Source organism: Ipomoea nil, unplaced genomic scaffold, assembly GCF_001879475.1.
Source record: "Ipomoea nil cultivar Tokyo-kokei standard unplaced genomic scaffold, Asagao_1.1 scaffold1770, whole genome shotgun sequence".
Lineage (NCBI taxonomy): Eukaryota > Viridiplantae > Streptophyta > Magnoliopsida > Solanales > Convolvulaceae > Ipomoea > Ipomoea nil.
The window spans coordinates 1863929-1875882 of record NW_017618198.1 but is presented as its reverse complement, the minus strand read 5'-3'; the positions used below and the strand labels follow the sequence as shown (position 1 = coordinate 1875882).

The following is an 11954-nucleotide window of genomic DNA, read 5'->3' as shown; positions in this document are numbered from 1 at the left end:
ATGGCTATTATTTATCACAAGGGCTTGATCTTATTCTCCATCAAAATATGTGTATCTTTTGTCTCCTTTATTGTTGTTCCAATTACAAAAAAGAAAGTAAAATAATGTTGTATGTAAAAGTGTAATAAACTTTCTTATAATAATACCTCAATTAGTTTTTCTTAAGCAAATTTTTTGATAACCCAAGTTTTCGATTTTGTCCGATGATATTCTAGACTCATGAAGAGAAAAAATTCGAACCAATATAATTTCAAGACTCAACACCAAAGTATATGCTCCTGCTTACAAAAATCTCAATTTTTCTCAAGTAATTTTTGTATAACTTAGGTTTCCAGTTTCGTCAGATTATATCCTAACTCCATGAATCTGCCCCAGCCAGACTCATACTCATGATGAAGTAAATCGAAACTCATCACAATTGTTATATTGTGGGCCAGGGTCCATCATACGCATAGTAGTTCATATTATGTACTTACAAAATTATAGTTAATATATTACATACATTCAATTTATTTACAAGTAGTATATAATTTGTTAATTAAAAAAAATACATATTATATTACCTGCAAATACATAATCAATGTAAGATGAACCATGATGTACGTTATAATTCATGAACTCTACACCTAACTGTACAGTTCTGCTTACAAGAATCAAGTAAAAATTTTAGTTTTGAATATAAAGTTGAAGTCGCTGGATTTTATATTAATAACAACAGTTGTGTCGGTTTAGTGAATATTTGAGGATCTCTCCTCGGAGTATTAAATAAAAGAATAATAATAACGAACTAATGATGCTTAAGAATCAATAGATACGAAGAAGTGGCCTGGGCGGGCAGCAGTGAATTATATTAGAGGTCGGATATTGGTGTCTTCGGATGTCAAGACCGGCTGTGTCAGCACTGCCCAATCATCGGACTTTATGTCTTTAGTTTTGTCTCATACTCAATCCCCACTACTACTGCTGCAGATAATAATAATAATAGTTTATATATGTTAAATTCCATATAATTAATGCATGTTTATTATTTATCTCTGCTTGTATTAAACTATTTTCAATTGGAAGTCAAAATAATGAGCGCACATGAATTAAATTACATGATTCACAACATTGTATTTTAATTGTAATTACATATAAACAACTATCGAGTATATATAACTCAGTGGTGTAAAGGTTAAAGTGAGATCAATTTCAACGTACTTACAATTAGATCATTTAGGTTGTGGACGTCAATGTAACAAACTTTCTATAATTATTTATTGCCTCTAAGGTTGAGACAATGGTAGCTATCAGCTAGTAGGGTTGAAGAGTGAGGACTCAAATTTTGTAATTACATATAGGCCATGTTTGGTAAATGGTTGTTAACTGATAAGGCTAATTAGAGGATATAATTAGTTAATAACATTAGCTGATTGTAGAAAGGTGTTTAGTAACTTAACTGTTAGCTAATAGTTGTTTGGTATAATTTCTTTTTCTCAAAAAACTAATTGAAAAAGTTGTTTTGAGTAGCTTTTTGAATTTTGGCATTTTGGAGTAAAAGCTAATTAACCAAACACTTATATTAATTTTTAAACCAAATCAAACAATTAATAGTGGTCAAATAAGCTAAAATTGACCTATATGCTAACTATTTTACCAAACAGGACCATAAACCCAATGTGCATACTGCAAGGTGTGCCTTACACCTTTAATGTTGAACCAAATACTCACAAAGATGAATTTAATAGTTAAATGTTTAATGAAAAGAAAAATGAAAATTATTGATATATTCAAACCATTTAAAAAAAAAAAATTACTTGATAAATGAGAAGTGACAGTGCGACACCCACAGAATAGGGCAGAGCTGTAATGAACTACCTCCCTGTAAACTGTTGTCTCATCTTAGATGGAATATTCACAGCATGACAACTTTACCCCAACCTGGCTTAGGTTATCATATTCACAACCTTCCTAGATCCAATGTAGCAAACTTCTGTAAAATCACATGATGTCTGTCATGTCCACCATTACATTACATAAAAATAATAATAAATATACTATCAGTTTAAACGTTTAATTAAGACAAAACACATTCAATAAGTCGACAACTCAATGGAATGGAATTTGGGAAATATAGATTTATCATGAAACAATGGAAACCTTAGCTTGTTTGCAGATTCATATATAAAGAATCTTCGTTCGTGTAGCCTTTAGAAAGAATATTCGTATACAAAACCACATAAGAGTGAACAGCAGACGATATGAACAATGTGCAAGGATTATGCAACCTCTTAGTATGAAATAATGGGGAAAAAAGTTACAGTTCCAAGGTCTGGCAGAGGAAAAAGTCGGCACTTCTTGCAATAGCACAGCCCACTTGCCACGCCACGCCAATGTCCTTTGTATATCGCTTCCTACTTTTGTCCTTGGAAGACCACAAGTCGAGCTTTGTCACATTGACGGGAGGAATATGAACTGCTAAATTGTCTAAACAAAAAGGATACAACGTGAAAAAATACGTGTAGAGTCCATAGCATTTATGTCCAGAGCTTTACAGCTTCAAGGATCACCTATACGCTATTACCCATTTCTGCACAGTAACGAAGCATTCACTTCTCAAACGGACTATTGACACTTTGACAGTACAGCGAAGTATCCTTAGAGTTTATCTGCAAACAAGGAGACATTTTCCAAATTTAGAGCTAGTTGATGACAGGGAATCCAGATAGTAAACAATCAAAATGTTAATCATGCTGGCTGCTAGTGTATGCCCAGTTGAGTATTGCCGTGTAGAACCAATACAAGGCCAGTTGGATTTAAAGAGTCTAAAGTGATAATGCCAATAACTATCATACTAAACTGGTCACTGCCAAATGAGGAGGAAGTACAATAACGTAGAAAATTTTAAAAATAACTATGCATTATCAAATGACAGAAGAATCAAGGTTCGTGGATGTTATCATGTAAATAGTTTAATGGGATTCACCATTTGATTGATCATTATGTACAAAGAAGCTTGCAGCAACAATGAGATAGCATAGTATAAGCATGAGCCCTTTAAAGTAGTTTGATGTCCCTTCCTGCATCAAATAAAGCAAAATATCATACTGTTTCCTCTATACAGAAATTGGGGAAAATGTGCAAGCTATATGTAGAAATAGGAAGGAAAGGGGTGATACTTGGTATAATTATATCTCTAATGGGTATGCAAAATAATTACTAAGATAACTATCACTTTCGATTGAGAAGAACCAAACCTGCAGCATAAATGCCACCACTAGAACTGTGATAAAAAGTGTCGCAGTCTCAAAAAGTTGGAAGTTCAAATCCATATCCTTTCCCATGAACCATCCAACAACTACACAAAATGGAATCTGCATTTTTCAAAGGGACAAGCTTAATCAGTTCATCCATATTAGATAAAATATTTCAGCCAAAACATTGGTACTAGAATTCTAACGACAATCCTAAGCTAGCTGAGCCCCAGCTTATTTTGGAGCTTACCTACTCCAAAAAGTACAATCTGGGCCAAACACTGAACATTTAAAAAAATAAAATAAAAAGGCTTTTAATTTAATTTAAGGATAAGGGGGAAAGGTCTGTTTTTCAAGAAGCTCTAAATTGAGGCATTTTAGAAAAGCATCTTAAAAGATTACTCAGTTGGGCCAAACAAGTGCCAAAATGGAATATAAGGTCTTACCACAAACATTGATATCTGAGTGGACGACCCAATTGCAACTCCAAGCGAGATATCCTGCACAAAAAAATGATATTCATTACTGACTTCAGCATAACAAAGTGGCAGTACAGACAATATAGATTTTTTAAAGTTCTCACAAGCTTGTCTTTCATCGCAAACATGATTGCACTTGCATGCTCTGCAGCATTACCCACAATTGGAAGCAAGATGACACTTATAAAAGCCACAGGCATATTCAGCGTGTCAGAAGCTCCCTGGAAATAGAGAAAAAGAACAATAATCTAAATGTTCAGGACAAGTTACAAGAGAAAACATCTGCAAATCAAATCTCCCTCTGAATCAGAGAGAAAATTATTCAACTAATCACAACCAAAGAATCTGCTTGAACTAGAATGGCTTTTAAATCTAATTGTTCTGAAATTCTTAACTCAACAAATCAATATATAATTTGGTCATTAGAAAACATCTGGGAGGAGAAAAGTCCAGGATACAAATAAGGGATCAAAGTGCCAGAATAATGTAAAGGCACATGATAGTACAGTCCAACCACAAATGGCTACCAAAAATACCAGATGTGGAATTTTGTGTTTGTGTATCAAAAGAGTAAATCGTTGTTTGAGCTATCCTGAAGCATACTAATTTTAAATTTGAAAATTCATGAGATAAGTAACATCTGAAAAAGAAGAAAGAAGAGATATCTGACTCTATATGTTAGACTAAGCATATCTTAGAGAAGTCCAAAACAGAAGTAAAAAAGAATATTCTACCTCAATGGCATCAACAAGATAACCAGATAATACAGAAATCCATATAGTCAAAATAGCAAGCCAACCAATAGCTTCCCAGTGTGTGATCTCAGGGGCTTCTTCTTCGTCAGGATCTTCTGCATTATTTTCTCCTTCCTGGACATATGCCGATGCAATTAAACAAGGTGTCAAGAATATGCGAAAAACATATTCTGAAAGGTGACCACAGTTCTGGGTCTGAACTGCCAGTTCCAAGCCTGAACCAACAATTCAGCACAGTTCTGGAACCAGCACTTACCCTCTATAGTAATTATATACATATACATATATCCATATATAAGGCATGTGGTAGAATATGATTGAAGCATCAGCATATTGGCAAATACCTTTGAAAGAACTATACCACAACTGTAACAGAAATAAGGAACACAGACAACCTATAATGATGACTAGCACAAATATTCACCTCATCAATTGAAGTGTATGAACTTCTCTCACTCTTGAGCTGAAAGAATAGATAGCTAGCATATGCCACTAGCATTATGCAACTGCTAAATCTGGAAAGAGCTAGCTCTGACTTTCCAAAGTGGACCTCTGTACGAGTGAAGTGAAGCACTGCAGGAAACAATAAGCCCATCACTGCCATCAACAATAACCCTGAGTTGACAATAGCAGTCGCCTGCAATATCTCAATGTGTATTAGTTGACCCAGAATCATTGAAATTGTAAAAGACAAAATAATCAACTCCAATTTATTAACTCATATGGATATCGTCTACCTTGTTGAAAACCTGGACTTTTTTGTGGTGAATAATCCCACCACTGAAGAAGGCACATCCAAGAACTAGTAGCATATTCGATAAAATGGAACCCAGCAATGATTGTTTAACAACCCTTATCATGTCATTCTTCAATGCATATATTGAAATTATCATTTCAGTTGCATTGCCAAAAGTAGCATTTAGAAGGCCACCAACTGCACATCAAAAGAAATATGTATGATGTATCTATGATGAGTGCCAGGAAAAGCATTTTTAGTTATATAAAAAATGATTGAATTTCCCTGGCTAGATAATCAAAGTAGTGCCAGTACGTGAGAAACAATACCTGTTGGCCCTGTATAAAATGACAGCTGCCTGCAGCATTAAGGTAATAAAAAGGTAAGACATGTTTAGTTCATGGAAAATTTTCCATTTTTCTGGAAAAATAGAAAACAAAAATGAAAAAATAGAGTTCATGTTCAAGTTGAAACATTCTCCAACTGAACAAAAACTGGAAAACAAGTTTCCAACTTTCTTAACAACATTAGATAACAGCTTTGTGTTGTTTTCCAAATGGAAAAAGGCTGATGAACAGTATACTGCCCACTTGCCTTTTGCTTTCTGCCTGTTCAGCTGTTTTTTCCCCTTCCAATTCTCCAACTTTGTTTTCCAATTAGAGAATGAAAATTGTGAAAAAGGTCGAAAAATGGAAAACATTTGCCATTACTAAACAAGCCATAAATGAGCACAGGGAAGAAACAAACAAGAACAGAATAGAATTAAATTTTGAAGACAAAATGTTCTCCATATTAACTTACTCAGTAGCATATCCTAGGCGCTCAGCTAGTGGTATAATTCCCAATAAGCTGAAGAAAAAGACCCATGCCTACAGCATAAGAGAGAACCATAAATAGCAAGCTATGGATCACATTCGTGTGTGTTAATTATGTCCTAATGCTAATCAGAAGATGCTGAGTTGGAAGGGCCAAAAAGGAATCTTACATGTTTCCCAGTAACATGGTGCAGCAATATTGCTAGGGGGCCAAAAGGAAGCAACACATTGATCTTTGCTTTGATTAAAACAATGTAAATACTTCTGAGAACACTGATCTGACGCATCTTTCTCAATAATCTTGTAGAGACAAAAGCTCTAGGTGATGCAATATGATTATGAGGTGCTTCATAATGCAAAGTCTCCATTTTACTTGCTCCATGAGATGAACTAAGGGGGACCTCATCAGATTCAAGATCAAAACTTTCTTCTCCAGATCCCATCTTTGATCTTTAGACTTCCCGCATCAACAAACCATCCAATGCCCGTAAAGCACAGAACTTCTGTGGCAATACATTACATGATAAGCTTCAATCAGGAGCCAAAAGAATGCCCTTTACCATAAATTTGCTAACTCTTAGTTTACCCAATCTTGTCAGAGTCAGACCAACCAAAATAAATATAATCCAATCACGCCAATAAAATCATAGATTAGACGTTAGCAAGACAATCAAAAGTAAATACAACAAATAAAACCAAATCGGCATTAAACGCATTCGATAATTTCTACCTAACCAACACGGGATAAATACTCTCAATGTACTACAGATTACAGAGTGTTTCAATAAAAATGCTTAATCAGAACCGCGCAATCGATTCAACCACGAGTCAATGCGAGTGAGCTCGAACCAAAACGAGCAGATCAAGTTTTTTTCCTAAAAATTCAAATAAGCCAAACCCCAGCAGGAAACTGAACTTTTACCTAGCTAAAGAACAAATTCCCTAGCCGCAACCGATTCCTCTTTTCAACTGATTTCAACTCCCGGAGCCGAGTATCAACGAAGTCAACGCCAAAAATCACGAATAAATAACTAAATATACGTATCTTATCTATATGCATTCACGCACATACACTGTATCCAATGCTCAATATCTGTGCATAAATATGTATATGCAGAGATAGAGAGAGAGAGAGAGAGGGAGTTGAAGCAAGACTTGTTTTCTTCTTGAGAGAGACGACGACTGGCGTTAAGATGCCGGCGAGTCGGCAAGGAAGACCAGAAGAGGGGGGAAATTTGAGGAGGACGAAGCTTCGTGGAAACTGCGATAGCGCCTAATTTGTATTTTGTACAATTTAATTAATCAACAAATTAATGCGCTAAATAAATTATAAATAAAATGTCCTTTTGAAGAAAGTGACAGTGTGAAATCAATCACCAACTCCTTTGACAGTTTACTTAGAAGCTGGATTTAGTAACGTCCTCTTTATAAAATTTACGTTATAACGGAAAATCCCGAAATAAGATAATAATTGTCTATAATTGTAAAAAATTAGGTGAATATATATGACAATCTCAGTTATAAATATTACAGAGTATAATATTTATTACTCTGTATTATTAATAATCATTTTATGTTAAATAGTATCACAATTTTACATATAAGTATTATAATTCATATTATAAGTAAATTTCTATTTATTTTAAATTGATTGATAATAAATTTTATGTAATAAGTATCATCATTTTTCTATTATAAGTAACAAATAATTATCATAATTTCGACACATTTCACATATTAAAAGATCCGTGAGACTGAGACATGTGACTCAAAAATATATTATAGAATATTATATAATATATTAAGAAAAAGAAAAAAATGTTAAAATAAATTTGTAAGTCGAAAAAATAGTGTAATTATAGTTTCTAATTAAAAATAAAACATTATATTCAAACCTTTTAAACATATAAAAGAAACTACAATTGAATCTTAATATTACTTTGTTAATGATGACTAGTATTTTCACTCGTGCGATGCACGGAATTAATTTATCATAATATATTAAGAATATTTGGATTGGTATATAATTATATAAATTATAACATCAAAATATTATATAGTGCAATTGAAGATATGGATTTGATCGATTATGTTTTATGATATTATCATTGCTTTAATTCGAACAAATAATTATTGAATTAATAGCTATGTTGTATTTACACATACTGTAAATAGCTAGTAATTTTACAAATGTGTGTTAGTTGTATTAGTATATCATCGTTTAGCAATTTTGCCATATTGAGGAAAAAAATAAAAAAGAACATAATATCACCGATTATATTTACACATTATTAAAAATCTTTTTGTAGACAGCATTGGTAGTAGCAACACAATTTTGTCCATCATCGTCTTTAGTTAACACCTTCAGGCCATCAGGATGGGTGACTCGGTAGAAAGCCACGTACAATTGACCGTGATTAAAGATTGATTTTTTTCAGTAATAATCCAATCGATTTCTATTACCATCATTAATTATTTCATAATTTACCATAATTAAATAATTTGACAAATACAATAAGTTTGAGGGAGAAAATGCTAGATGGATGATTTTACTTTTAATTAATTATATATAGATAGATATATAGATTGTCCTATTGTATTATGAATATGAATTTTAATGTAGAATTATAGTACGAATAGGAAATTAAAGTAGGAAACAATATATTCTATTAGGAATTCTATTACACTATTTTATAATATTATAATAGGAATTTTAACTTAGAATTATAGTACGAATAAGAAAGTATAAAACAATCTATTTTATTAGAAAGCAAGATTTTTTAAGAATTGGGCGAAAAGTTAAAGTTCAGGATTTTATTTTTATATATACTATAGATATAGATTATAATAACAAATATTATATTGTGCAAATGATGAAATGGGTTGGATCGATTATGTTTTTTTAGAAAAGAAGGGAAGGGGGAAACCCAAAGATTACATAACTGGCTCAGATGCTTGTCGCCAGATTGATAGTCCAAATCTATCCTCCTCAAGAATTTGAATCAAATCATCTGGGGCATCCTCCAGTATAATGGTGCCTCTGTTGAAACCAGACTTTTTGGCTATACGATCTGCAGCTCTGTTTTGTTCTCTTGTCACTAAGGAGAGGTGCCATTCAGATAGGTGGCCAAGTTCTCTTTTGCAGGCGTGGACAATATTGCTTGCAACGCTATCAAAACTTGTGCCTAGATTAACAGCTTCAACAGTACTTGTAGAGTCCATCTCGAAGCATACTTGTTTTAAGCTTTGTGAGTTCGCCAATTGGATCCCTTTTAATAAAGCCCAAGCTTCCGCAGCTTCGGCCGAACAAACTCCTATGCCATGAGAGAACCCCTTGAGCCAAACACCTCGATCATCCCTAATGAGATCCCCACATCCAGCTTGGTTGGAAGCAGGTTCGCAGCACCCATCGACATTAATCTTTACCCAACCTGTGGGGGGTTGATTCCATGTTAGTAGTTTCCATCTTGTGATGATGTTTGCAGCCCCCGTTTTCCTAGATCTTGCAAAGGCATCATTTATCTCTGTTGACTGCATCTGGATCCAATAGCTCTTGTAGTTAATCCCAAACGTCCTTCCATTGAAGACTCTGTCGTTCCTCCACTTCCAAAGCCACCAAAGGATCGATTATGTTTTTTGATGTTATCCTTGCTTGAATTCAAGCAAATAATTGCCTAATTACCCATGCGATGCACGGATAAAATTTTTATTATATATTTAGATAATAAAATTAAAGATGAAATTATAAACAATTCTAATATTTGAAAATGTATATTTATTTGATTATAAGATTAGTCTAAGTTACCAGGACTATGTGGTCTAATGGTACCCGGGTTGGACTTCCATTTGGAAGGTTGTAAGTTCAAGCCTCACATACTACCCACTATCTATATATATATATATATAAGGAACTCTCTAGAATGCCACCAGTATGTTTTCCCTTTCCAGATTCGATATTTATCCGAAATATATATATATATATATATATATATATATATATATATATAAAACGGAACCAACGGTTATATATATTCATATGTATCTACGAAAAAGATATACCAATATATATTAACCAAAAATTGGAACTAATAATCCTCAGATTATAAGTCCAATCCAACGAATATATCAAAAGAGTGAGAACAGATTTCCAACGAATATATCAAAAGAGTGAGAACAGATTTTTGCTTCAAAGCATAATCCAAAACAAGAAAGAATGAGAAGGAAGAAAGAATAGTACGAGTTAGGCGAAGTGCCTTTCTTTTCTTAAAACCTTATTTGCCACCCCCCAAAAGTGCTAGGAGCATTGTGGCCTAGGTTTTCCAGGATAAAACGTACAACGGTTCGACGTTTGAGCACCCAAACGAGCGAACCCGGTGAACAAGAGCACGGGCAAAACACAGCTTCAAGAAAGGAGTAGAAGACACAGCTTCAAGAAAGGAGTAGAAGCAAAAGTATTTTGAGGCTGAAAATTTTCCTCTTGGCACAACACCCATTCGAGAACAATTGGATGGGTCGTCCCGCGCACACGAGATTCGATCTCATTCTGGGATTGGGATTTGAAGAACAATTAGATGACGACATTGTGCCCGCAGGTGCCGACGCACACGAGATTAGGCTTGACCCAAGCCTTTTCGATCTCATTCTGGGATTTGATTTGCAATCCCCCCCCCCCCCCCGCGCGCGCGCGCGCAAAAGAGAGCCTCTATGCTATACAATTCAATAAGCTTAAAAAGAGCTCTTGTATAAATAGTGGGGCAAATCCTCTTCCCAAACCAATGTGGGACAAAATCTTACTTTTTCCCTTCATTTTCCAACTCAAACGGGTCTACTTTGAGAATCAATATCCGTTTTGAGCGTACAATATATCAATTTTTTCGTCTCACTACGAAGAACCCGAATCCACTTTGACACGACCCAAATCGGAAGTGGACCCCACTGATAATTGTACCACAAAATAGCCACTTAATATGTCATTTTAAGCTATTTTTTCCAACATCTTTCGCCAACCTAACGATTATCTCTCGTCTTTGTCTAGTCTATCGCTCTATATACCAGTCGTAAATTCATCTATACTGTTCTTGAGTTAGAGATCTGGAAATCATACCTACCTATTTCTGAGCTACCGGCGACGATTCAAAAATTATGAATATGAAGTTCAAAAATTATGAATCTATAGCTTTATAATTATGAACATATAGTTCAGTAATTATGAACATAGAACCTTGTCTACCTTGCAAGGTGGACACGGTTCCACAGCATAACGATTACAAATAAGCTATGTAGCTATATTGGTTTGTGCAATTAGACCCTACTTCAACCCACATATGAAGAATATGGTGATAATTGTGACAAGAGAACCTACTTCTCATTATAGTTGATGAATGAGCAACATTGGTGATAGAGTTGTCTTCGAATGAGATTCAATCAAAATTCGATTAGATTAGTTTTACTTTTGATTCTCGAAATATATGAATAATAGTGTAATATGTAAAAGAAGACTATTGTATATTTATACAACATCTTATCTTAGTTTGTAAGAATAGTTAATTTATTTCTTAACAACATTTTTTAGCCCCGCTAAGTTATTCTTTGTGTCATGGCGCTGCATACGTCCAGAAAGTCTCTTAAGCAAGCTCGCTCCTCTAAAACCACATACCCCACTCCACATTTTGACCCAAGTTGTCCGAAGGAAGTCTCTTAAGCAAGCTTCTCTAAGATCCCTATTCTATGTACTCCGTTTTATGCTTTCATTTTTTTTTTTAGCTTTAATTAATCATTAATTAAGTTGTGAAGCTATAAAAAGTTTTACTTAACTCTTTAAAATTTTAAGAAAAAAATAAATTAATAGAACCAAAAGAGTTGGCATCCATGTTAGTTTAAAGAGGTTGACTTGTCATAAGATGGCATTAACACGAGGACTAAAATTTTTACATGCT

At 34.0% G+C, this 11954-nt stretch overlaps 1 protein-coding gene across 2 annotated transcripts; it reads right to left on the bottom strand.

Annotated features, from left to right (window-relative positions):
• Nucleotides 1–2117: 2117 nt before the first annotated feature.
• On the bottom strand, nt 2118–7294 carry LOC109192572 (vacuolar cation/proton exchanger 2-like). 2 transcript variants are annotated; one of them, XM_019343264.1, is made up of 12 exons: nt 6941–7294; nt 6189–6518; nt 6005–6072; nt 5533–5561; nt 5205–5401; nt 4892–5104; nt 4447–4581; nt 3817–3933; nt 3680–3733; nt 3237–3353; nt 2966–3059; nt 2118–2648 (listed from the first exon to the last, which is right to left on the bottom strand). In XM_019343264.1, the coding sequence occupies exons 2-12, from the start codon at nt 6459–6461 to the stop codon at nt 2638–2640; spliced, it is 1308 nt and encodes a 435-aa protein (XP_019198809.1). In that variant the 5' UTR covers nt 6462–6518; nt 6941–7294; the 3' UTR covers nt 2118–2637. The 2 variants fall into 2 exon arrangements, with proteins under 2 accessions (XP_019198809.1, XP_019198808.1); XM_019343263.1 differs by having other exon boundaries at nt 6189–6521; nt 6941–7292.
• Between the last annotated feature and the right edge of the window lie 4660 nt (nt 7295–11954).